The following is a 26,798-nucleotide window of genomic DNA, read 5'->3' as shown; positions in this document are numbered from 1 at the left end:
TCCTGCAAGAGCCCAGGGCTGAAGAGAAAGCCTCTCCGAGGGACGAAAGGAAGGCAAACAGTGGCGGTAGGTGAATTCTGTGCCTCTCAGCCCGCCCATCTCCTCTTCTCTCTCTTAAAAGTCTTTCTGGCAAACCGAGCCAATAGAGGGATGCCTTAATGAGGGACTGACTTTGTAATGCAGGCAAGAAGAGGATTAGCCAGAATCGGTGCCCAAACAGAGCCTTCGTTCTGTATCTGCATTTCATTGGGATCGGCTGAAGCTGTTTTGGAGGGGCGAGGTGGTCAGGGGAAGAGGGAATAGGAAAGATTATTTATTGGAGGAGAAATCTCTGCTTGCAGAGTAAAGGGGAAAGTGAAAAGAATGATAGAGAAATGTTCTGAATAGACAATGGGAGCACCTCATGACTAATGGGCAAGAAATGTGAACTCAGCTGCCTCCGGGACTTGGGGCCATCTGAGCCTGGAGGGTCCTGGGCTGAGTCCGGCTGCCCTCCCTACTCCCTCCGCCCCTGCTCCCAACGGAGCCCGTTAAGACCTTTAAGGGACCGGGGCTGGAGATGTGGGATGGTCGACTTGCCTCTGAGCATGACTAATTAGGTGGGAAGTGCTGGGAAAGAGAAGGACGTGTCAGAGAAGGGTCTGATCTCCCCCCATGACCCCCTCCCCATCTCCACCGGTCAGTTTGTCCGCTGGCGTTTTGCCCGGTGTGCAAGTGTGAGGTCCTCTTTAAGGACTTCTCAATTACAGGAGAGAAATAACATCAATGGCTTTCCTTCCAAGAGCACTCTGCAGGAAGCACATCAGGGCTTTCTAGATTTTCACTGTTATTATCTCTATTTTCTTAACCACACTGGGAGCGAGGACAGGAGGGAGCCAGGAAAGCAGGAAAATGTGCCCAGCTCCCAGGTAACTAGTGATAAACTTAAATGAAATGCAGACAACTGTGGTACCGAGGACTGAGCGGGTGACCATGCTAGAATAATGGTGGTCTCCTGCAGTGGACTGATGACAAAAAAATTGCGTGTGCGTGGTTGTGTGTGTGCGGTTACAATTCCATGAAGAACTTCTGCAAATACAACTCTTTTTTTTTTTTTTAATTTTTTTTAATGTTTTTTATTTATTTCTAGGAGAGAGAGAGAGAGAGACAGCGTGAGCAGGGGAGGGTCAGAGAGAGAGGGAGACACAGACTGAAACAGGCTCCAGGCTCTGAGCTGGCAGTCAGCACAGAGCCCGACGCGGGGCTCGAACCCACGAACCGCGAGATCATGACCTAAGCTAAAGTCGGATGCTTAACCAACTAAGCCACCCAGGCGCCCCTGCAAATACAACTCTTAAGTGGAGTCTCCTCAAAGGTGACTTCCTTGCAATTCTTGCCCACGGCCAGGAGGACTCATCCTGGGACCCCGACACTGACTTGTCCAAAATCAATAGATGACAGTCAGCGTGAGCTCTTCCTGCAAGAGCAGAACCAGACTCGGGGCACCAGCAGGGATTTGTGAATCTTGAAACAGAAACAGCTCCATTCCACTCATCAATTTCTTCTACCTAGAGTGTTCTCAGAGACGCCAGCCTCAAAGCTCTGGATCTCATCGAGAGCAATTGGTAGCTCCCAGCTGCCCAATGGCTCCATCTATGTCCAGACTGCCCGAGACCAACTCAGTTTACTTTGTGATGCCTCTTATCAGATACTCCGGGTATCTCTGCTACCCGTCAGTGGCTTCACCGGGACAGCTCCTGCAGCCAGGGAATAGCTGAGGGAACAGCAGGGATGCTGTTTTTGGTGCTCATTGAGGAGGGGCTCTAGGACTTGGCTTTTATTTCCCTGGGTCCTATCATGTTGAGCAGAACTATGCTCAGTGCATTTCAACCTATTGCAACCAACAGCCCAGCCACATCTAGTGACCATACCCATCTAAGGCTTTTGTAAATGACTGGCTGGGACCACAGAGCATTCGGGGGAACTTACTGTCCAGGGGAGGCCTATTACTAAATCTGCAAGCAACGGCATTTCTGATTATGGGGCTTTATAGCAACGGAAGGGGCCCTCTGGCTAAGATCATCATTTGGAAGGAGCATGCTAGCTTCAGGACTTTCAAAGCTTCTAGTATGTATGCATGTTATTTTCTATCAGCCAGATGAGGGAGCAGCACGGTTCATAGCAATGGTAATGAATTTACCTGTAGTCAAATTACAAAGTCCATACACTTCTCAGAGATACTGAGTATCCGGTGGTGAGAAAAAATTGGGGTTTGGAGTTGAAATGTTCAGTTTCACTTGATTATCTGGCATTGTGCACCTGCAGCCTCAGAGTAATATTTCTATTTTCTGTGAGTGAATTACAGCTCTGCTCCGGTAAGATGGTTAGGATGGACAAGGAGTGGCCAGAATATTCCATTCACTCCTTCTTTGGGTCACTAGCTTTGCAGGGAGAACAGTCCTGTCTGTAGTTTCAGGCTATGAACTTCGGGCAGATTTTGGTACTTATCCTGATTACCCAGAACGTGCTAACTAGCTGCTCTTCCTCTAAAACTAATGCAACTCGGTGTCCTTAGCAGCTGCCTAGCACTATGTGTGCAAACAGCCATGACCCAGAGGGTGACTCTTGGCTAGCATGTCCCCTAGCTGAGGTGCAAAGGATGGTTTGGCTACGTGGGCTCCAGATGCATGCATCAGTGGCTTGGAGAGGTCGGTTGGGGATTGATCTATAAGATCTGATTCCACCTTGAGCTCTGAAGTAACCACTGACCCCAGATACTGGGATACCTTTGTATTCAAAGCCTTTTCTGTTTATTATATGGTCACAAATATTCCATTAATTAACAGCTAGACTTTAGGGAATCGAAACTGAACTCATGCCCCAAAGGCTCCTATGTCCTTGGAACTCTTGGGCTTTCCAAACCACACTTCCTCCCAGGGATGCCCTTGAAGGGAGAGGCTGGGGTTTGTGAATCAACTTCCTTTACCCAGTGGAAGGTATTTGTGCTGAAGGGTAAGCGGCTCTGACTGCTTGCTGCTGTTATCCTGGGCCCCACGCAATGGTCCCATCTTGGGGGATGTGCTCTGTCGGGAACGCGCCTTCATTCCGTTCAACAAACAGCTTATATAGTACCCATTCCAGGCGCCTACGTTGACCAGCCCCCTACCTCAACAAGAGGGAGCTAGATCTCCTTCCTCCGCATTCTCATAAGACCCCTTCTTCCTCTGCCTTTCCACCTTCTATCCCAACATCCCTGCATATCACAGCGCTGATCACATTGTACTGTGATTACCAAATGACTTGCCTGTCTGTTCTTAAGCTAGGAGTTTCTGAGCATAGAGCATATATGTCCTTATACCATGGAGCCTGTGCCTGGGGCATGGCTGGTGCTCAAGAAGTGTTTGATGGCGAATACATACAGTTGGTAAATCTTCGCCTGTGAATTCGAGAAAGGAGGAAATGAGACTGAGCTGGGGCTTGAGGGAGAGGTGAGCGGGTGGAGGATCTGATAGGTAGCATCCAAGGACGACACTCAGAAAGAGGTTCGCAAGCCCCTTTGTTAGAGATCTTTGCATGAACGGTTTGATGTCAGCTGAGTTTTTTGCAGGTTGGGGACAGGATGTAGGGAAGCTAAAACCTAGTAGCCTACTGTAAATAATCTAAAAGAGAAAGACTACCCGTCAAATCTGTCATGTTCATAGAAAAGAGAAGCTTTTGCCTTGGGTTTATTTTGCCTTGTGATAGCAAGAGCCGGTGTCTGCCACCTGGGCTGCAGAGAAAAAAGGAAGTGTTTTATTTTCTTTTTCTGGGAAGCTCCAGCTTCCTTATTTTTATCACATAATGTCTCTGGTTTTTGAACATCGCATGTGGTCGGCATCAGCCAGGCCTTATCAGTAGTAACGGCCCAGGTTTTCCAGCTGTCTCGGGCGCTTCCTCCGAGAGTCCAGAACAGCCCTGGCATGTGTGGTGTAAATAGGTCCAGGAAAGGCAAATGAGAAAAACAGATTGAAAATAGGATAAGAGATACCACCCATCCAGGTAATAAGGGCTCCCGTTAATACTGTTCTGTGCATGTACATGAAGGGTGTGAACTTTTCTTTCAGTCATAAAGAATCCGATAGCAGATTATCATAAGATGCCCACATGATCGTGATCCAGGAAACGGTATTTTGGTATTAATCCTTGACCACCCTGGGAACCCCATAGAGGCTGGCATCTTTTCTGCCTTGGTAGCTTTCAGTTGTTTTTCCAGGGGGAAGTTGTAGACTTTGGTGCTCCCGTTGTTGAAGGACACTCGTGGCCGTGAGTGCTGCCGACCTTACTGTCCTCTGGCCACTGAGAGGGCGTCTGCCTGCTTCTTCTCTAATTGCTGTAACAATTCAGCAAGGCGGGAACGATTAGCCCGTTACAAAATCCAGGAAACCACACGCAACCTGTAAGTGGTTGTAGGAATTTGAAGTTAAGACTGCAGAGGCTCCGTCCTTGCATTGGACATGGTGCCCTTCTCAAATAGCGATTCTGAGCACATTCAAAACATTACAGTCCAGAGGCTCCTGGGTGGCTCAGCCTGTTGAGCATCCCAGTTCGGCTCAGGCCATGATCTCAGGGTTTTGTGAGTTCAAACCCTGCATCAGGCTCACTGCTGTCAGTGCAGAGTCTGTTTTGGATCCTCTGTCCTCCCCTTCTCTTTGCCCCTTCCCTGCTCACTCTTATGCTGTCTCTCTCTCAAAAATACATAAACATTTTTTTTTTTAAGTTTTAAAAAACATTACAGTCCAGCATCAGGACACAGTAAGGAGGGCTGGAAAGTGTGTTGAGTTTGCGTCCTGACACCATTTCTCACAAGGTGTCTCTTCTTAAGGTCAAGATCTTTGTACCTTTTTTATTAATTTTTAAACGCTTTTATTCATTTTTGAGAGAGAGAGAGTGCGAGCAGGGGAGGAGCCGAGAGATAGAGAGAGACAAAGAGAGACAGAGAGAGAGACAGGATCTGAAGCAGGCTCTATGCATTGAACCTGACCCAGGGCTTGAACCCATGAACTAGGAGATCATGACCTGGGCCAAAGTCATGTGCTCAACCAACTGAGCCACCCCAGCACCCGGGCCCTTGTACCTTTTTGAAGTTCAGTTCTCTCACCTGTAAAAACAAGATCATAATATTGCCTTAAACGACTCAATGGTTGTAAAAGTATTGTAAAGTTTGTAAACGGTAGGTACTCAAATGCCTGTTGAGCAAATGGCGTGAATCCACATACAGTTCTCAAAAACATAGAAGAACATCCCTTCCAGGTGAGCCCAGTAAACTGTGGACAAACTCAGTAATGATACAATGAAAGCTTCCGATCACTTTTCTCATTCATGTGTGTTGAAATCTGGGAGTAAACTGAAGAATCAAGTTACCGCATATTTAATTGCCTTGTGGTGATGTTTGCTTTAGGGAGTGAAGGGATATGAGAAATTACCTTTGTGCTTAAAACGAGACACTGTTTTAGATTAACATCAGGTTGTTTAGCTTCAGACTTTGGGTTAACATTTTATTGCCCTGACTAATTGAATTAGCTTTTGGCAGCGGAACTTTTTTTTTTTTTTTATAAGATTATAAGTTTATTAGGGAAGGGTTGCTTTTGTTTTTACGGTAAAAGGGGCAGGATGGACTTCTGTTTTCCAAGACCCACATCCAACATGCCCTCATTCCTTCCAAATATCCAGAATTATCTGGCAGGGCATGGGACATGGAGCAGATGAAAGTGCTCGGGGTAGACTTTTCTGAGTAGCCAGGTTAATGTAGACCCAAGTCATCTGCCTAGATTTTGAAGATGCCTCGGAGAGAATTCTGCCCTTGAGTAACTGGTGAGATGGGTCGGAGACAGGAGAGGATTCTATTCCATCACCTCACTGGAATGAATCAAAGCAGATAAGAAACACGCCCTTCATCTCTTGTACCCCAGTTGTAAAAGAGCTCTATTCAAGAAGAGAGGAAATCAACTTGGACGCACAGAAAAGGAAGAATTGAAAAGTTGAGAATTGTTTACATGATGTCAGTTTTTGAAAATGGTTTTTATTCTGAGAGCAGGGCCTTTGCAAAGAACAGGACCTGTATATGTGGACCAGGGTTAACCAGGTTACTGGCCCCCTGTCCTGTGCTCCCTCTGGAACCAGATTTTGTGGGGGCCCCACCACCTTTCCATTGTCCTGTTCCTCCCCCATCTCACCCCCTGTCTTGCCCTGACCCTAGTGACATGCCTTTTGCTGTTCCAAGGAGTTCTTCCTCGCACTACTTTTTTTTTCTAACTTCTTGGCATCCATTCTGGGCCACGATGATTGGGGGGGTGGAGGGAGGGTGTTTTTGTTTTAAAGCCATGAGTCATTTTAGAGTATTGGTGTTCTTGGAGACGGACTCTCTTTTACTCAGGTTTCCAGAGAGAAGCTTTGCAAAGCAATAATAACCCAATTATCTCCTCTACCAAAGATTAAGGTAGCAAACCTTGCACACGATGTAAAATTTGATCATAGTGTCAACTTACTTTTGTCTTTCCCATGCAATTTCCACCCTCTGTCTGGCTTGCTCATATTTCTGCCTTCGTCTTGCAAGAGTAGCAACCTCAAGTCCTCCAGCTCTCTACCAGCCGGGGCAATTGCATTGTTTCTAGAACCACAAATCTTGATCGATTGTATTTGTGCAGCTCTTTTATTGCGGATCGCTTCCAAGCATGTGGTTGTGTTTAAAGAAAAGTACTTATACTCTTTTATAAATGTGTTAGTTTGCACCCATTATATCATTTGTTCTGACAACGGCGACGACCCCAGACTGTTAGCCCTGGAGGAAACCTCCAGAGTCCAGACCACTTGGTTTTGCATCCCGGGGAGCAGATTTTATGTCTCAAAATATAGATGCTTTTGGGAAGGGCAGCATATCAGTTTTTATTCAGTCACTCTAACCTTCTGTGAATGAGCATAGCGGTTCGTTTCCGGAGGGCAGATTTTTCAGAGGGAGGATGGAGAAGGCAGGACAGTGGAGGGGAATGCAAAGGGAAATGCAAAGGCACTGAGGACAACAGGTCATCTCCTTTTCCCCGGGTCCTTCCTCTGGCTGTCCCGCTACCATTCCAGGGGACTCACCCAGTGCAGACTCAAACAGCTATTAACAGGTGCCCATCAGTCCCATCCCGTCGGGTTACCACTGCAGAAATGAACACTTGAGTTTCTGCCTGGCATGATCTTTGACTTCTCAGCCACACTGGCACACTTCCTAGGCCGTAGGAGGAAGTGTTACCAGTCCATGGTTCCCATTTGCCCCCCAGAACAGTCGTCATTCACTGTTGTTCAGAAGGGCCAGTGAACACTCCTGTCGCCAGCAGGGCCCAACGCAGCTTTGAGGCAGGGAGGTCAGAGAGGCTCTGGGAGCAGATGAGGCTGCAACACGCAGACATGCCAGCTGAGTCCCAGCCAAGGATGCCCGTCCATGCTTCCTTGGAATCCAGGCCCTGCTTTATTCGCCAGGCCTTATGTCCTGTTTGTTAACTTTGCACAGATTCTTTGTCAACTTGCCAAGCTCCATGTCTGTTGAATTCCATCCACCAGAGAGGGTGCCTTTTGCAAATTCGCTGAAATCAACTCTGTATGCTGGGGTGGGCCTGCCGGGCGGGGTCCTTAGGACCCTGGGGACCACAGGCTTTCTGGCCATTCTACCATTACTCTCACACGGTGTTGCTTTCAGTGATTCAGAGATTCTGGTCCAACCAAAGTGAGACATCCTGGTGGTTTGTCTTTTTTCTTTTTCCTTCTTCTCCTTCCTTCCTTTCTTTCATCCCTTCCTCCCTCCCTCCTTCCATTCTCCCTCCCTCCCTTCCTTCCTTCCTTCCTTCCTTCCTCTTACTTCCTTGCTTTTTTAGCGCTCTGACTCTAGAAACTATTAAATATAGCAAAAGGAAGAGAACACAGAAAAAATGACAAGTCTTTGTATTTATAAAATAAACCTCAGGGCGCCTGGGTGGCTCAGTTGGTTAAGCGTCCGACTTGGGCTCAGGTCATGATCTCATGGTTCTTGGGTTCTAGCCCTGCATCAGGCTCTGTTGACAGCTCAGCCTGGAGCCTGTCTTTGAATTCTGTGTCTCCCTCTCTCTCTCTGACGCTGTCTCTCTCTCTCAAAAATAAGTAAAACATTGTGAGGGAAAAGGAGAGAGGCAAACCATGAGAGACTCTTGAATGCTGACAAAAACTGAGGACTGATGGATGTGGGGGGGTGGGGGGATGGGCATGGAGGAGGGCACTTGTGGGGATGAGCACTGGGTGTTCTGTGGAAACTAATTTGACAATAAACTATTTGTAAATAAAAAAAATAAGTGAAACATTAAAAAAAATTTTTAAATGAACCTCAAAGGACTTCTTCCCCTTACACCTCACCTCTCACTCCCACCCTCCTCACTGTGAGCACATGGCGCTTCTGCCTTTGGTGGCCGCCTGTGGTTCATGTCGCTGAGGTCTTGCCCTGGCAGGGGCCCCCCACACCCAGAGTCTGAGCCCCTGTTTCTGGTATTTACTTGGTTCTTTGTCTAGGCACTGCCCCCAGATCGCTACGCCCACCTCTTTAACGAAGGCGAGACAAGGACACATTTTTTTCCTCCTCTCCTTCTTTCTCCCTTGTCTTCGGTCTACACTGCTGGTCTGCTTGCGGGATGACTCACTTCTTTGTCATCCTCTTATCCCGTTCAGCCTGTCCAGCTGCTCTCATTGCCTCTGTGCAGAGAGATGGAGCTGTTGCCGTGTTTGAGCCTGTCACCGGATCAGCTCAAGGCCCAAAAAAGTGGAGGAAGAGAAGGACAGACAGAACAGAGACCGTCTCGAACTCTCCCAGGGACAGAAGACAAAAATAGACTCCTTTTGCCCTTATGTCCCTTAGTCGCCAAAGGGTTTTACGTGATGTGGCTGTGGGAGCCGCTACTCCAGTCCTCAGTCACGCCCCGCCTCCCTGATCTGGTCCCCCTCCCCCATGTGTCCAGGGAACGCAAATGCGTTAATAGTCCACTTCTCACTTAGCCACTGTCTACATCTAGAATGGTGTTCCATTTAGGAGGACCCAGAATTTATTGTTGTTGTTGTTGTTAAGCCCCGGAGTTCTTGAAGTAAAACAGTGTCCTGGTGGGCGTTCAGCCCCCCTGGGCTCAGGGTGATGAGTTTATTGAAAGGGCTGGTAGGTTTGACAGGCAACACTTACAAGGGTGAAGTTCTTTGCTGATAGGTGGCTCCTTTCCTCATTCATTCATTGTTTCATTCAGAATTTCTTCATAAAGTCCCCCTAACCTCAAGGCCTGGCCCAGATAATCAAGGATGGGACAATCTATAGACTATGTGAATCGAGACTAACATCAGGAAGAAAGAGGAGGAATGCATGTAAGAAGATCTCTTCTAAAGGGGTATAAGAAATGGGATAAAATGAAGAAGGGAAATTTAAGGGTGGTTTGGGGACATTTTAAGAAAGGGGAAAAGAAAATCTGGAGCAGATCCCTGTGATCAGAAGATTACACCGAGTGCTCTTGTTTCTGATGATCTCAACTCCCTACTGCTCTCTTCCGAAACTGCGGGAAACCTGTGCACGGTAGAGAGCTTCCTCCTCTGAGCGAGAAAGTCGCCACCTCCCCCTCCCCCTCCCAGAACACACCCTACCCTGCCCAGGAGGGGGGCCTTGCTTGACACACCAAGTTGGAACAAGGGCCCAGGTCCTGCCTTCTTTTGGCTTCCTTCACAGTGGGGGAGGGCCGCGCTGGTTGGCCAGACGCCCTCTGAAAGCCTGGGTGTGCATTTTCTTGTGGGAATCCCATTGACCAGCCCCCCCCCCCCCCCCCCCCCCCCCCCCCCCCGCCCTCTCGCTCCATTCTCCCTCCTCTGCCTGTCCCCTGCAGCCTCAGAAGCAGCAGTGGGGCATAAAGTCCTCCCACCGCCCCACTCGCCTTTTCTTTGTCATCCTTGCTCTGAAGGGGGGCCTGTGGCCAGTGAGGGGGAAGGGCGCTTCCAACTGGGAAGCTCTTTGCAAAGACACAAAGAAGGAGCCAGAGCCAGGCCAGGAAAGTGCTGGAAGCCCCTGATCTGACAGGGCCCTTAGGACCCTGGGGATGGGGGGGAGGGGTGGGACCTAAAGTTGTTGTGACTGAAGGGAAATGAGTCAAGGGAAGAAATGCCCTGATTTAATTCTTGTGGACAAAGGAGTGAGTGGGCCTGCCAGACCACAAAATAACACCCCGACCAACTAACCTACTTTAAGCTGCTGAAGGCAAGATCACTGGGGAAAGGCACATGGAAACTGAGAATTTTGGGTCCAGGAAGATCTGAGTCTAATGACCAAAAACCAGATGGCTCTGTTCCTTTCTGCCAATCTACACTTCGGGCTTGTCTGTAAAATAAGAGACAGCCCTTCCCAGGGGGTAGTGGGGAGGGTGTGAGCTGGTGCAGGGGAGCCTTTCCTGTGCTGGACAAGGAGGCATGCCAGTTATGAGGGGAAGGACCTAGGCAGTCTGAGGTAGGCTGGCTCTGCGACATGCCTGCAGTCGAGCCCCTACGCTGTCCTCCGAAAAAGTCAGAGAGGGGACATTTTCTGTGGTTCTATCTGGTGGTTCCAGGGCACGAATTCACTTCTAGGGAAAGGGTACCCAGACTGCCAAGAAGTGCCAGGGATGGTCTCGCCATTCAGCCCCCAGAGATCTCTGGGCAAAATGATCTTCTAGCAACCCGTGTCCATTGATGGACGAATGGATAAACAAGATGTGGTCTATATAGACAAAGGAATCTTCTTCAGCTTTAAGAAAGGAGGAGATTCTGACACATGGCCACCACATGGATGAACCTTGAGAACATTATGCTAAGTGAAATAACCCAGTTGCAAACGGATGTTGTGTTGTACGATTCCACTTATGTGAGGAACCTAGAGAGTTGTCACTTTTATAGACACAGAGAGTACAGTGGTGGTTGTGGGAGGAGTGGGGAGTTGGTGTGTCGTGGGTGCAGAGTTTCAGGTCGGGAAGATGATAAAGTTCTGGAGATGGTGGTGGTGATGAAGGTGCGTAATGCCACCTAACTGTACACACGTATCAATGGTTAAGATGGGAAATACATACAATTAAAGAAATCTTCCAGATATTTGTGGCATTTCCCTCTGTGGGAGCAGATGCTGGAGGGGAGGGACTGGCCCTGATGAAGTCACGGGTTTCTTGAGTTTTGTCATACTCCTTGATACCTCAGTCACACGGGTGAGCTTTTTTTCCCTTCTTCTTCCAGAATTTAAGGGACGCTTTGAAGGAACGATGAATAACTTGAGAGAGCTGGTGTGTACTCTGCTGCTTTGTGGAGCAACCCTCACCTTGGCCAGCCAGGTGGGTGTGCGGGTCAGGAATGTGCTCTGCCCCAAGGCCCTGTCGACCCTCAAGGCCTTTGGGAGCCCAAGGTGGGCCAATGTCAGAGTGGAGAGGCAGAGGTCGGCAGTCGTGGAGGATAGTGCACACACTCCTCTCGGGGCAGAATGTTGGGGATTCAAGGTTCCGGGGGGCAGAATCCTAGGCAGTTCTGCTGACCTCAGTAAACAGTTCTTAATTCTACCCCACTGCCTCTGACTGCCTCCTCTGGAGCTGTTTGTAAAGAATGTGCTTGAATGAATCCATAAAGCATTTGGAAATACAGAAAGTTATTCTGGCAGCACTGGTCTAGAAGGGGAGGAAGAATTGGAAAAGAAGGCAAGGAGTGGACATTGCACCTGGGGCCAGTTACCTGGGAGGGGGCTCCTGGGGCAGGTGGCATCTGATCGGCAGACGCGTGGGTGGTCTCTGGATCAACCCCCTGTGTTCCTGGGACACCCAACCTGTGCTGATCCTTCCTCCGCCTCTGGTTGCTTTGCAGGAAGCCCACCCACGATTCAGAAGAGGAGCCAGGTCTTACAGAGGTGAGACGACATTGAGGTCAACGGAGGGGGTCAGTGGAGGCGGGAGGCAGATTCAGGGCTTAGCTCAGGGCACTGGAGGCTCTGTTGGGGGAATTTGTCTGCCACCGCCGCCAGCTTACCTGAGCTGTGTGCAGGTGAGATTTCTCAGGGTGATTCTGCAAAGATGCCCGTGTGCCTCCACCTATCCCTCAGCCATCCACCCAGTTAGCCGAAGCTGGGTTTGAGAGATCAGAGCAGGTGCGCCCTCAGGAGTCAGGTGGTCAGGGAGTCACAGACCTGGTGGGAACCTGCCGGCTCAGTGGCCCAAAGCCCTGTGACACAGGTGAGAAAACAGAGCTGGACATGGAGCAGTGACTTGCCTAAGGTCACCCTGTGGCCAGCTGTAGCTGTGCTGGTCCTCCAGGGTCCCCCTCACCCCAGAATCCACCCGGCACCTTTGTCAAATGCCATCGCTGTGCTTCCATTTCTTCCGGTTGGTAAAAATGGGGTAACTAGGCTGGGCTACCTCACAGGAGTCCCACAGGTGTGGAAAGACTTTCTAGAAGACCATGTCAGAGTCGACTCTAGAAACCTGAGGAACATCCCTCTGAGCATTACGCAGGATTCCAAAAAAAAAAAAAAAAAACATGACAGCACCTGGATTGTCTTGACTGGTCGGAGGAACTCTGAGCCCAGCTTCAAGTCTGAAACCACCAGCTTGGGGCCCTCATCTCTGTCCTTCATGACCTACTCCCATTGGGTCTGGGAGGCTTTGCAACACCTCTTTTAAAGTGGAAGTTTCCCCGGAGTGAGTCATGCCCGTAACTCTTAATGTCTTTGCTATTAGATAAGCATTTCCGATAAGGGTGTCCTGGCCCCAGCGAACCCTCAAAAGAAACAGAAACAATGATGTACAATGAGCCCATGTCACTTTTTAATTAATGAAAAGTTAAAGATTTGTGAAGTTGGCATTCTGGTTTGCAAACAGAGACAAAGGGCAAGAATATCAATGCAAGCACTTAAATTGTTTTCATTTATAACAAAAATACTGGTGGGAGCAGCACATTTCCCACGAACTAAAATGTGGATTTTCTTTCTCTTGGGCTAGCAATGCATCATTTCAGTGTGGTAATACCCATGTGGATCAAAAAATCTGGTAGGCCATTGTATATCCATGTGCATATTTTTGATGAATTGTAATGAAAAATTAGACTATTACTTTGTAAACATATTTTGATAGATAAATTCTCCCCAGATGAGGGCCCATCGGAAGAAAAATAATAAAAGCAGTCTTCGGTGACAAGTTCTTAGGTACCTGTTATCTTCCCGCTGAGAGCAAGAAAGGAATGAGGATGGGTTGTATTAAAAGTGAGAGAGGTTCATATGTGGAATTTTAAGAAACAAAACAAATGAACGCAAAGGAAGGGAAAGAAAAATAAGATAAAAAGAGAGAGGGAGGCAAACTATAAGCTATAAGAGACTCTTAAAGACAGAGAACAAACTGAGGGTTGCTGGAGGGGAGGGGAGTGGGGGGATGGGCTAAATAGGTGCAGGGCATTAAGGAGGCCACTTGTTGGGATGACCACTGGGGGTTAGGTGTAAGGGATGAATCACTGGGTTCTACCCTTGAAGCCACTGTATATTAACTAACTTGAATTTAAATTTAAAAAAAAAAAAATTGAGTGAGGGATGTTCTCAGTGGGACCAGGGATGGGAAGTCAGTGTTTGGTGAAGTTGTGCCCTCAAGAGGCCAGCCTGTCTTTCGATACAGTGACCTGCAGAGATGAGAAAACACAGATGCTGTACCTGGAGAACGAGTCATGGCTGCGCCCCGTACTCAGAAGCAACAGGCTAGAATACTGCTGGTGCAACAGCGGTCGCTCGCTGTGCCACTCGGTACCCGTCAAAAGTACGTATGGGGTGGGGGTGGGGCGCCTGGGTGGCTCAGTCGGTTGAGTGTCTGACTTCGGCTCAGGTCATGATCTCACAGTCTGTGGGTTCGAGTCCTGCGTCAGGCTCTGCGCTGACAGCTCGGAGCCTGGAGCCTGCTTCGGATTCTGTGTCTCCCTCTTTCTCTGCCCCTCCCTTGCTTGTGCTCTGTCTCTCTCTGCTTCTCAAAAATAAATAAACGTTAAAAAAATTTTTTTTAATGAAGTATTTTTTTAAATGAATACGAGGGCCCTGGGTGGCTCAGTCAGCTAGAGTCTCTTAATCCTGACTCAGGTCATAATCTTGCATTTCATGGGTTGGAGCCCTGAGTCGGGCTCTGGGCTGCCAGGGTGGAGCCTGCTTGGGATTCTCGCTCTCCCTCTCTCATCTGCTGTTCTTCCACTCCCACACGTGCACTCTCTGTCTCTCTCAGAATTAATAAACTTAAAAAATAGATGTTTAAAAAAATGTACAGGGCTCCTGGGTGACTCAGTTGGCTAAGCGTCCGACTTCAGCTCAGGTCATGATCTCACAGTTCGTGGGTTCCAGCCCCGCATCGGGCTCTGTGCTGACAGCTAGCTCAGAGCCTGGAGCCTGTCTTCCGATTCTGCGTCTCCCTCTCTCTCTGACCCTCCCCTGCTCACACTGTCTCTATTTCTCTCTCAAAAATAAATAAAACATTAAAAAAAAAAATTTTTTTAATGTATGTATGGACTGCCCGTAGAAGCTTCGAGCTTTGGGTCCATTCTCCCGGGCCCAAACCCTGTGTCCCATGTCTCCAACTAGTTCAGACCTCCTTCTGCCTTGGTCAGATGTGAACGAGCCAAGCAAACAAGCAAGACTGGGGCCTCAGTTTCTGCCTTCACTTGCGCGGCCTCAGCTTCCTGGTCTGTCCAATGGAGAGAATAATCCTCATGGGTGCTGTGAGGATTAAATGAGTTAATTTTGTAAACCGCCTAGAACAGTGCCTGGCAGGTAGATCGCACTCTTCAAGTCTTAACTCCTTTCTCCTTGGAATTCCTTTAAAGTAATTAGAGGCTTCCTTGTTTGTTCTTGGCAGGTTGCAGCGAGCCGAGGTGCTTCAACGGGGGGACGTGCCGGCAGGCTCTGTATTTCTCAGATTTTGTCTGCCAGTGTCCTGAAGGGTTTTTGGGGAAACGCTGTGAAATAGGTGAGCGGTGGGTAGGTGGTGTGAGAGAGGGGCAGAATCCCAAATCTTCCCAGAAAGGGGAAGAAGTGTGTGGTGACAGGGGTGGGGTGGGGACAGGGAAGGGTGATCCAAGGGTCGGTTAGGCAATCAAGGTGCTGGGCCTGATGGGCACCATCTTGGGTGCCAGTCTGCGGTCTGGCTCTGCTGCCGGCCAGCTGGGCAACCCTGGCTGCCCCGTTTACCTGCTGTGCTCTGGGAGCCTCAGCGGCTGGTGCACCTCACTGGTTTGGGGGTGACGCCAGAGCAGATGAGAAAGCCCTTTGGGAATCTAAAGGAAAGAGGGGGACTCACATGTGAGATGTCATCTGTCCTGTTTTCCATCAGATGCCAGTGCCACCTGCTACAAGGACCAGGGAATCACCTACAGGGGCACATGGAGCACAGCGGAAAGCGGGGCCGAGTGTGTCAACTGGAACAGCAGCGCGCTGGCCCTGAAGCCCTACAATGGGCGCAGGCCAAACGCCATCGCGCTGGGCCTCGGGAATCACAATTACTGCAGGTGAGAGGGCTGTCTTCCCTCCTGGGCTGGCTCTTCCCTGGTGAGGAGCTGCTATAGCCGAGGGAAAGACCTAGATCAGGTCAGCCAGGCTTCCCCAGAGACAGAGACCCCATCCATCAGATACACATACAGGGATTTAGAAGGAATTGGCTCACGCCATTGTGAGGGGTGGCAAGTCTCAAATCTGTGGGCAGGCCAGCGAGCTGGGAGCTGACAGGCTGGACCACTGCAGTCCTGAGGCAGAATTTCTCCCCAGCTTTGGCTAGTAAGGCCTTCCGCAGATTGGACAAGGCTGCCCACAGATGGAGGGAAATCTCTACTCACAGTCAGCGGATCGCTGCTGTTACCCAAAGCGATCTCTTCACCACAGCACCTAGGTTCATGTTTGATTAAATAACTGGGCGCCATGGCCAAGTTAACACACAGAACTAACCATCACAGGCCACCCCTTGGCAACGTGGCTCCCGGACACATCTTAAAGCCATACTTACTCTCCACATGAAGACAACAGCCGAGGCATACTTCCACCTCACATGATTCAATTATCCCGTGTACAACCAAAAAATGCACTAATCTTTTCCCCAGAAGAGGTTGAAAAGGCCTTGGGTCTGCGAGGGAGACTTCCCTTTTCACCTCCTCTGGCCTTTCCTGGCTGCTTTTCCAGGAACCCAGACAGAGACTCAAGGCCCTGGTGCTACGTCTTCAAGGCCGGGCAGTACAGCACCGAGTTCTGCAGCACGCCCGCCTGCCCCGAGGGTAAGCGCAGCCCCCCACCCCCACCCCAACCCCCAGCAATGTCCCGGGAAGAAGATGGAGCTGGTAGTGCTTCTAGAACTCAGGAGACAGAGGAGTGGGCTGGTGGTTGACCATTTTGGCTGCAGAGAGATGAAAGTCAGGAGACTTAGCTCTTCACCCAGACCTGGCTTCTAGCTAGCTGTTTGACTTTGAGCTTGTCTCTTTATCCCCCTGAACCTCAGTTTCCTCATTTACAGAGGAGGAGGTGGGCTGCACAGGTGGTTTTCTGTCCTTTTGAGGACGAATGGAGATTCTCCCTTTTGTGACTGATTTCTCAATGGGCCTATTTCTCAATCCCTCTTTCTCTCTCTCTCTTTTTAAAAATGTTTAATATGAGAACACTTCCCAAATTTAAAAACCCTACGTTACAAAAAAGCACCCTGAGTTCTGCAGTGCTTTCACAAATATTGATGTCACAATAGTATGAAAAATAGGTCTTAAAGTTCTACCTTTTCACATACAGTAGCAATGTGCCTTCTGTCTACAGGTAAGTCTGACACACCTGTCTGAATTTGAGGGCTCTTACACTAATTCTAAAGCATCTCCCCCTCCCAGGATTGGTAAATTGGGACTTACTGGTCTAGGGGGCCTTAGAGATGCCTTTAACTATTCTGTTTCTAGTGGTACACCTTGCCAGTTTCAAATGGGGGGAAAGGAGAGCAAAATGGGGCAAATAAGTGAAAATAGGCAGCATTCATAGGTCCATAATCCCTCTCCTGCTCAAGCCCAGCAAATCCTTCTGAGCACAGGCAGACATAATCTAAGAAGGTAGGGGCTGCTGACACGTCCATCCGTTGAAGATCCTTGCTTCCCCACAGCCTGTCAAGTATGAACCAGGAAAACCCTGATGACTTTCAAAGCAGCCTGGGCAATAATCACCTGTAACTGAACATAGCGTCCCTTTCCGCAGAATGTGAATCCACCCTCAGCACCTCTCAACACAGCAGTCTAGGAAGCCACATCCAATCATGCAAGTTGGCCCGGCAGATAAAAGCCACTTAGCATCCCTATGTATAAGGGCTGGAAGAATAAGGAAAGAGGGGAAGCCGGATGGTATCACGTCCTTCTTACAGTGAGGCTGGCTGCCTACCGCCTCTCGGGCCAGTGGCTCCCGCTGCAAACCCCGACACGCCTGCTGTAGCACTTAATTGGTTTTGTGTCAGTCTGAGACTTTCTTTCGTTCCAGAAAAAAATGGGGACTGCTATGTTGGAAAGGGGTTAGCATACCGTGGCACCTCCAGCCTCACCGTGTCTGGCGCCTCCTGCCTCCAGTGGAATTCCGTGGCCCTGATAGGCAAGGTCTACACAGCGTGGAAGACCAACGCCCAGACAATGGGCCTGGGCAAACACAACTATTGCCGGTACAGAGCATAGGGGCGGTGGGTTCGTATCTGGGCGGTAGGCAGGAGTGGGGTGTGGGGTGTGGGGCGGGAGATTTCATGCCTGAAGTTATATGAAAGACTCGGTGGGTGGGAAGGCACCATGGGTAGCATCTGGTCACATGTCTTCATTTGCTGGAATGGCACCTGTTATGAAGAGTGAAGTCCCCTGGTTTTTGAGCCCACGTCCCAGGTTAGAGGTGCTGTCCCACAGCCACCCTGTTCTCATTGTTCTGTCCTTCTGCGGCACTTTTCTGCCAATGAGTCATAAGAGTGTCCTCACGGCATTGCTCATGGCACCTTCCGGCACACCTGTGAGGTGACAATGTTATGTTGCTGATAGAAAAACCAAGTTAAGGTTGTTTTCCTACGGTGAGGTCTCCGACGGAGCCAAGCTCAGGACTCAGGCCCCTCCTACCCAGCTCAGTGTTTTTGCCGTTGGTTTACTGAGCCTCCTTCCCGGCTCACGTGGCCTGCGATGGGACTGAAAATGTGACCGAGAACCTTGACCTCTCTCCCCATCTAGGAACCCAGATGGGGACGCCAAGCCCTGGTGTCACGTGATGAAGGACCACAAGTTGACGTGGGAATACTGTGACGTGCCCCAGTGCTGTAAGGACTGGCCCTTGGCCACCTCCCTTTGCCCAGCCTCACCTCCTGGCCATTTCCTCTGCCACTTCCTGTGTCTTCACAGCCATCTGCTTCCGACCCAGATTGTTAGGAGGGCCTTGGTCGGGAGGAGCCTCCCGTGGCCGGAGCCGCGGTAGGATGACAACACTCAGGGCAGGTGCCCACTTCCCATGCACAACCGTGATGCGGAGGGACAAAAAGAAAGAGAAGAACTTGCCAATTGCTTTTAGAACGTATTAGGCTCGGAACTTCTCTCTCCAGATGCCTTTCTTAGGGAATGACGGTGAGGTCACGGTGAGCATGAAGGAGGGCAGCTCGCATATGTGACTCCCTAGATAGCAGAGAGTGCTCTCACCACGTGCTCCCGCCAACGTGGTGAAGGGCCATCCTCCTAAGTCCAGTTTGCTGATGAGGAAAGCAGCCCAGAAGCCACGCGGCCCGGCCAAGCTCACTGGGCTCCGGGCCGCAGAGCTGGGGTCTGACCCCACGTCCTCTGCTCACATACTTCTGCTGTGAGCTCTTCCACCTCTCCCACAGAACCCACTTAACACAGGGGGACTGTGTTAGTGGAGGGGGTGGGAGACACAGAGGAAATTCAAGTTGGCACATTTTGCTAAAAAATGACACTTTAGAAACTGTCTGAGAATAGATCTCTTTTAAAGTTTATTTATTTATTTTGAGAGAGAGAGGAAAAGCACAAGCGTGAGAGGAATGGAGGGAGAGAGAGAGAAGGGGAGAGAGAGGGAGAGAGAGGTTGGGAGAGCATCCCAAGGAGGCTCCATGCTGTCAGCAAAGAGCCCAATGCGAGGCTTGAACTCATGAACCATGAGATCATGATCTGAGCCGCGATGTCGAACACTTAACATACTGAGCCACCCAGGTGCCCCTCTGAGAATAGATTATTATTACTCGGTAATGTCTCTCCAGGAACATAGTATTTAACTGGGCAAGTAAGATGCAAGCCACCAATGAACTCATGGCCAAGGTCCTGTATGGCTGGTCCTCAGTGGGCAGGATCATAAGCTCCCTCAGAGTCTGGCGGGCTGGGAGTGTTAAGAAAGCTTCAAGAGGAGATGGGATTTCTTTCACCTACGCCCTGAAAAGCTGGCAAAGTTAGTAGGTGGAAAAGAGATACGGGAAACATTTCCCATGGGAGGAAGTTGCAGTGCCGCCTTATTTCTGCAGCCAGGAAGCAGGTGCAGGAAAAACCGGGGGTAAGGAAGCATGGCGGAAAGACCCCCAGTTTGGAGTCAGGCAGATCTGGGTTCTAATCCAGGTGCCGTTGTGATGTGGGGCGCAAATCTCCCAGCCTCTCTGAAGTTCCGTGTCGTGAGGGTTAAGGAGAGCGCAGCCACGGTGGTTGGCATGGACTACGTCCTTGACAAAATGTGGTTTTTATTACCTCTCACTCCGTGCTAACCTGGAGAAGGGCACTGACCCGTAGAAACTCGGGGTTCCGAGAGAAGAAACCAAGATAGGCGCTCAAGGACCTCCCCCGAGGCCCACGGGTCTGATGGTCCTTCTCTCTCCTTTCCTCTCGCAGCCACCTGTGGCGTGAGACAGTACAAGCAGCCTCAGTTCCGCATTAAAGGAGGACTCTACGCGGACATCACCTCTCACCCGTGGCAGGCTGCCGTCTTCGTCAAGAACAGGAGGTCACCCGGCGAGAGGTTTCTGTGCGGGGGGATACTGATCAGCTCCTGCTGGGTCCTGTCTGCGGCACACTGCTTGCAGGAGAGGTAGGCTCTTCAGGAAACCCACGAGGCCTCCCTGGACTGTAAGGCCTTGAGCCCAGGCCTGTTGGAAGGAGCCTCAGAGCAAGCAGGGCATAAGGCTGTTTCTCCGTTAGGTATCCTCCCCACCACCTCAAGGTGGTCCTGGGCAGAACCTACCGAGTGGTCCCCGGAGAGGAGGAGCAGAAATTCGAAGTCGAAAAATACATCACCCATGAGGAGTTTGATGACGACACTTACAACAACGACATCGGTAAGGGGCGACAGGCTCCCCGCCCCAGGTGGCGCCCCACGCGGCCACACACGTGCGCTCACACCTCTTCCTCCCACCCCCTCGCCGCCTCCTTCGCCTTCCGCTGAAGTCGGAAGCGGCCCTTCCCACGCGGCTGATTCCCTCCCCGCCCTTCCCGCAGCACTGCTGAAACTGCAGTCGGACTCGCTCCAGTGTGCCCGGGAGAGCGACACCGTCCGCACCGTCTGCCTGCCCGACGCCGACCTGCGGCTGCCCGACTGGACGGAGTGCGAGCTGTCTGGCTACGGGAAGCACGAGGCGTGTAAGTGGAAGGAAGTGTCGGCCCCATCCTGTCTGCCGGCAGGACAGCAGGGCACGCGCTGTTGACGGAGGGAAAAGCAGTGACGGGAACGTTCTAGCCTTGGTTCAGGCCCTGATGTAAATGTAGGCAGGTTCCCAGCGGACGGAGAACCCCTCCCCTGCCTTCCCCACCTCACAGGGTAAGGCCGTGAAGGGTCTGAATAGTACAAGTGCTTTGAAGAGCTTCAGACTTCAGGAAGGTTCTGGTGTGAAGTGGAGTACGTGATCAGGGGGTGTGGTTCTTGGACCTTCTGGTCCTGCTGGCCCGAGTCCAGATCCTAGATCTGCACCTTGTAGCAGTGTGGCCCAGGATGGGGGTGTCTTACACCGTCCCAAGCCCCCGCGTCCTCACCGGTAACGTGGGGGTAGATTTAGCTGCCTCCTTAGGCGATGAGAACGAAGTGGTAGTAGGTGAAGGCAGTGGTTTTCAACTGGGGTGATTTGCTGCCCCCGACCCAACCCGGCAGACCCTGGCAATGTCTGGAAGCATCTTTGATGGTCGCAACTCAGGATGGAGGTTTATACCAGCATTTAGGGAGCAGAAGCCAAGGATGCTGCCGGACATCTGCAATGCCCAGGACCGGCCCCCTCACATTCTCTGGCCCCAAGGTCAACAGTGCGACTACTGAGAAACCATAGGCTAAACTCTTTAAAATTTCTGGCTTTGTCAGTCAAAACAATATTGACAGTTTCGTAGGCGTCGACCCAATATATAATAGCCATTATTAGAAAACTTGGCGTCCTCCCTCTGGAGGGTTTACAAATAACTTTCCCTAAAGCCATAAGACATTTCCCCTTCTCTCTTTCAGCTTCTCCTTTCTATTCTGAGCGGCTGAAGGAGGCTCATGTCAGGCTGTACCCAGCCAGCCGCTGCACATCACAACATTTGTTTAACAAAACCATTACAAACAACATGCTGTGTGCTGGAGACACACGAAGCGGTGGGAACGAGGCAAACCTGCATGATGCCTGCCAGGTAAGCACGGGTGTCTCGCCAGGCCCTGAGCTCGCCTGAGGGTAGAAATGTTCCTTGGCCAACAGGTTCCTGACCAAGAAAAAAGTTACAGCCAGAAACCAGGGACTTCATCTTGGGGAGGCGTTGGCGATTCAAGATGAGGGCCTCAAAGAATAACACAATCAGAGAAAGGTCAAAGTTACCCAAACTTAAGACATCTAAATTGCAGGAAATTTCCCCAGTGTCTACACCGGAAACTCCACCTGGTTCAGGGTTTCCTGTAAGCCCAGGCAATTGATTGACTATTGAAGTGATGGACAAAGCAACACAGATTAAGCAATTCATTTTCTTTAATGTTTATTTAATTTTGAGAGAGAGAGGCAGAGAGACCGTCAGAGTGTAAGCAGGGGGGAGGGGCAGAGAAAGAGGGAGACACAGAATCTGAAGACGGGTCCAGGCTCTGAGCTGTCAGCACAGGGCCCGACGCAGGGCCTGAACTCATGAATCATGAGATCATCACCTGAGCCAAAGCTGGACCCTTAAGTTGACTGAACCACCCAGGTGCCCCCAAATAAAGCAATTCTTGACTTCTGGGGGTGCAGGAGAATTGGGGTCTGCCGTGTAGAAGGGGGAAGAGGGGCTGCGGCTAATTAGGAAAGGGGACACGGATGATTTGTGAGAAATAAGTTTTAAAAACTCCCATTCAGCCTTAATATGAGGTTTTTAGCCTGGGAGAACAAACCATTTCAGGCTCTCTGTGTTTTTGCACCCTTATCAGAGTTAGTACTTGTCTTTCATGATAATGAGGGACTGGGTATGGGACACAGACCAACCTGTGGCATTGGGACCCAAATATAACCAGGGCGCTGTTATTGACGAGACATTTTCAAACCTACAGTGTGCCAGGCTCTCCATCAAGGGCCTGGGGGCTGGAGGGGAAACAAAAAGAAGGAAGCAGGGCTCTTGCATCAAAGACTTTGTGGGCTTTGTTCTTATAGGGTAATCATATCAGCATCTGCCCTCAGTTCCTTGACAACCTTTGTCTCTTTCTGAATGGTTGGCTCAACAGTCATAAAAAGTTGTATGCAAAGTGAAACTATGATCAGCAACCTTCAAGTTAAAAACAAAAACAAGAAATTATTTTGATTCAATAAGACGGTAACAGCCAACAATGACCAAGAGTCTTACCAAAGATCATATGTTGTTCTCAGACTCTCTGAGATTCAGGCGCTCTCCTCACTAATTCCCAGAGTATTCTCATACCGTAGGTATAGCATGATGGCTATTTTACAGGTACGAATACTGAAGCACAGTTAGCCTAAGGCCACACAGCTAGTAAGGGATAGAGTTAAGACCAGGGCTGTGGCCTGAAATGTCTGAGCAGTTATCTCAATTCTACTTTGCAAAGTAGATAAAACCTAATCCCCTACAGGATCAAGATCACTGAGATAACAGTTTCCCTCTCTGAGCTAAGTACTTTGAAGAGTACAGTACTAGCACTACAAATAGTCACCCTAACTTCCTCCTAAAGAGTCTGTGTTTTTTTGCAAACTGACCTGTTCTCTCTTTTGCAGGGTGACTCAGGTGGCCCCTTGGTGTGTATGAAGGACAACCACATGACTTTGGTCGGCATCATCAGTTGGGGCCTCGGCTGTGGGCAGAAAGATGTTCCAGGTGTATATACCAAGGTTACTAATTACCTAGACTGGATTCAAGACAATATGCGACCATGACCAAGGGCGCCCAGTTCCCCGAAATCACGGGAGGAAGCTGGGGCTTCCCCCACTTCCGAAGACACACCAAGGCGGGGCGCTTCTTCAGAGAGATGAGCCGTAACACAGTACAAGTGGGTGGCGGGGTGGGGGGGGACCGATAGGAGAGGGGACAGGATAGGTTTTCACGGGTACTTCCCATTTTAGAAGTTTTCAGGGGGTTAAGACTGGATTTCAGAATGGAGTCTGTCAGCCGAGAAGACAGATAAAAGCCAACCCCTCCTGGAATACGACCATCTAGGGCAGAAGAGAGGTAGACCAAAAGCCCGACCCGAGCTGTCAACATGTGGAGAGTTGGGAAAGGGACCACAAAGAAGAAAGTATGTCTCAGCAGTGTAAAAAAAAAAAAAAAAAGTCTGGAGCTTTCAGGAAGGAAGGATTGCATTAGAAATGGAGTGTCTATTTATACTCACAAGGAAGCCCAATGGGGGCCTCCTGATGAGGGATGGGCTGGCCGGCCAGATCATGTTCCTCAACATCTTTTAAATCCAGTATTTGGCTTTTCCCTTTCTCCACTCTACAGTTCTTGGAAGGAAATCCTTTTGTGGATAGTGTAAATCTTTTTTCTTTATAAACTTCATAATAAAGCAGGAGACTTGTATCATTTTAATACCCGATAAACTAGGCTTTAGTATATTTATATCAACCCATTTTCATTTTTACTTGTTGCCACACGCCTGTATTATACTGTGCTAATAAATTCAGATATATTTTTCACATATTTTCCCAAATCGGAGTGGGTAATTTTGTTACGTTGGCAGTATCTCACTTTTTTATTTTATTTTACTTTTTTATCCCGCTTTTTTATTCCTGTTATTCATGGTCACATCTTTAAAATCACTTTGAGTATTTCCTTTCATTCATTTGACATATACAGAATACTTTGTAATGCGCTAGCGATGGGGTCTTGGAATGGTGGTGGTGGGGGCCCGAGCCGACTGCCAAGAAAGAATTCCTGAGACGTCCTGAATGCAAAAAGGTAATTTTATTAAAGCACAGGGACAGGACTCGTGGGCAGGAAGAGCTGGTGCTGAGACTGTGAGGAGAGTCTGGTTACATCCTTGGGAGCTGGGGGAGGTAAAGTCAAGGGGAAGTTTCCAAAGGGATTTTCCTATGCTAAAGAAGGCACTCAGGATCCTGGAGTTCTAGCTATTGTCAAGCTAAGGTGGTTTTCCCCTCTAGCAAAGCATTAAGACAAGAGGGAGTTCTGGAGAAATGTTCTTGTCTGCCCGCCTCAAGTTTTTGTCAATGGGCTGCAGGTTATAAGGAAAGTTAGTTTCATCTGCCATTGCCTTCTGCCTTTGTTTCCCACATCACTAGGTGCTGTTGACAGTAAAAGAGAGGAAGAAGGCAGTTCTTGGTTTGACAGGGAAATAGGCACTTAAATACCAAGGTAGAGGTGCCTGGGTGGCTCAGTTGATTGGGCTTCTAACTCTTGATTTCTGCTCAGGTCATGATCCCAGGGTCATTGGGATCAAGCCGTTCTCCCTCTGCCCCTCTCCCCGGCTCACACATTCTCTCTCTTTCTCTCTCTCAATTAAAAAAGAAATACCAAGGTAGAACAGAGATGGGTTACAAAACAGCAGAGAGAAACTTTTACTGGCATTCAGTTGCATTAAGGATTCTCAAGGAAAAAACAGAGGTAGGTCTTTTAAAAGCCGGGCAAGATTTGGCCTGGTGGAGAGGTGTGGGCAAGGGACTCCAGAGGCAGGGGATGTCACCGCATGAAAATACAAAGATCTGGAGAGCAAAAAGAGCAGTGGGAGTAGGGAGAGGATTTCCTACAGGTTGTCAGAAGTGAAGTTCATGAAGAACATAGGTAGGAATTTAGATGACGGTGCTTTGAATGCCAGGCTGCGTTTGGGACTTCATTCTGTAGGCAGCTCAGAGCCACTGGGGCTAATGTGTAGCAGGAGTGATGAACTGAGCAGAGCCGGGGAAAACGTACTGCGAGGTGGACGGAATGAAAGCGAGACTGGACAGGGAGGCTCCGTGACAGCAAGCACGGCAGAGGAAAAGAGAAGCGAGGGGAACGAGGCATGACTTGGCTAGCATAGCAACATCCCACTGTTGGGCAGATGAGAGGCTAGTATTTGGGCCATTTTCTTCCCATCCCGTTTCCCTTTGCCGGTCATCAGAAAGAATGGACTTCCAGACCAGTCCATGTGACTTAAGTAATGCTGTTTTCTGCTTAGACTACTTTCTTAACCAGAGATGCGACTCCTACTCCCGGCTGCAGCCGACACTCCAGATCCCAGAATAAAGCTGAGATCCCGGCCCTTGGGTAAGCACGGACAGCTTTCTGGAGAGGAGAAAAGGAGGCTACAGTCTCCATCTCTTGAAAGGCTGTTAGAACTGCTCTGTGTAGAGGTTCTTAGAAGTATGTAGTTTCAACTCACAAAAGCAACCCTCTAAAGCCCAAGAGCTTGATTTAGAGGAGAACACACACACACACAACTTCCCTGAAATGCTCAAGTCCCTGGAGCAGTTGAATAAATGCAGATCGCAGAGACTGAAGTCACAGATTTCTCAACTTTCAACTGCCTGCTTACTTCCCTGTGCAAGGGGCAGGTTTTGCTTTAGATGGAAGGGCCCCTCAGCCATTTTAGAGAAACACTGGTAGAGGACAGCAATGGGCCAGACTCCCCGGCTCCTGCATCTCCGCCAGAAATTCAGGTGGTTTCAGCCCCTCCCCTTTGGACGACAAGCTTGGCGAAGAAAATGAACTGAAGCACTAAGGCCTCATGGGGGTGGGCCAAGGCCCCAACATTCCTCTGGATGAAGTCCTGGCCACGAAAGGCGAAGACAACTGCTCACAAGGGGCCACTGACTGGGCTGCAGGACAGGGTCCCAGCCCTGCAAACAGACCCCTTTGAATTATACTAAAATACATTCAAAGAGCAACAACACATCATTACCCAGGGTGGGTTAGGAAATTCAGGATAAAATGTCTGGAACCTCTCAGGCCAGGGAACAGGGTATAAGGGGGAATTAAATAGTTCCTTATCCTCAGTTGGCTAATAAAGCAACTAGATGCTAACAGATCTGAAGAACAGTAACGATTATCAGGAAGCTGTGCCATACATTTTAGCAGGCAGAGACTTAGAGGAACTCAGATAACAGAAACATCCTTCTGGAGCCCAGATTTGAAGTCTGGTGATCACAGAGAGTCATAAACTCTGGTTCCACGTCTCACTTCAAAAGCCAAAACCTCACACAATCCCATACTTGGTATCTTGGGGGAAGGCTTAAGAGTTTCAAATTCTCATCATCAGGGAAATGCAAATCAAAATCACACTGAGATACCACCTCACACCAGCCAGAGTTGCTAAAATGAACAAAGCAGGAGACTCTAGATGCTGGCGAGGATGTGGAGAAACGGGCACCCTCCTACACTGTCGGTGGGAATGTAAACGGGTG

The 26,798-nt window shown here is 49.6% G+C and overlaps 1 protein-coding gene across 1 annotated transcript; it reads left to right on the top strand.

The window, feature by feature from the left end:
* On the top strand, positions 1–23,990 carry PLAT (plasminogen activator, tissue type). The gene is made up of 14 exons (XM_039235574.1): positions 1–66; positions 11,248–11,342; positions 11,863–11,905; positions 13,656–13,793; positions 14,874–14,984; positions 15,348–15,522; positions 16,187–16,278; positions 17,504–17,678; positions 18,223–18,308; positions 19,870–20,065; positions 20,176–20,312; positions 20,473–20,613; positions 21,461–21,627; positions 23,181–23,990. Exons 2-14 carry the CDS (start codon positions 11,274–11,276, stop codon positions 23,337–23,339), a joined length of 1,689 nt encoding a protein of 562 aa, XP_039091505.1. The 5' UTR covers positions 1–66; positions 11,248–11,273; the 3' UTR covers positions 23,340–23,990.
* Positions 23,991–26,798: the final 2,808 nt, after the last annotated feature.

Source organism: Hyaena hyaena, unplaced genomic scaffold (assembly GCF_003009895.1).
Source record: "Hyaena hyaena isolate Hyena2069 unplaced genomic scaffold, ASM300989v1 scaffold_100, whole genome shotgun sequence".
NCBI lineage: Eukaryota > Metazoa > Chordata > Mammalia > Carnivora > Hyaenidae > Hyaena > Hyaena hyaena.
The sequence above is the reverse complement of the archived record's forward strand: the minus strand, read 5'-3'. Positions and strand labels throughout refer to the sequence as shown.

Bases quoted from the DNA above. Each gene is read 5' to 3' on its own strand.
- PLAT (XM_039235574.1), top strand. From the start codon at position 11,274: ATGAATAACTTGAGAGAGCTGGTGTGTACTCTGCTGCTTTGTGGAGCA. The intron at 11,343-11,862 runs GTGGGTGTGCGG...GTTGCTTTGCAG, and splicing joins CCCTCACCTTGGCCAGCCAG to GAAGCCCACCCACGATTCAG. The intron at 11,906-13,655 runs GTGAGACGACAT...CTTTCGATACAG, and splicing joins AGGAGCCAGGTCTTACAGAG to TGACCTGCAGAGATGAGAAA.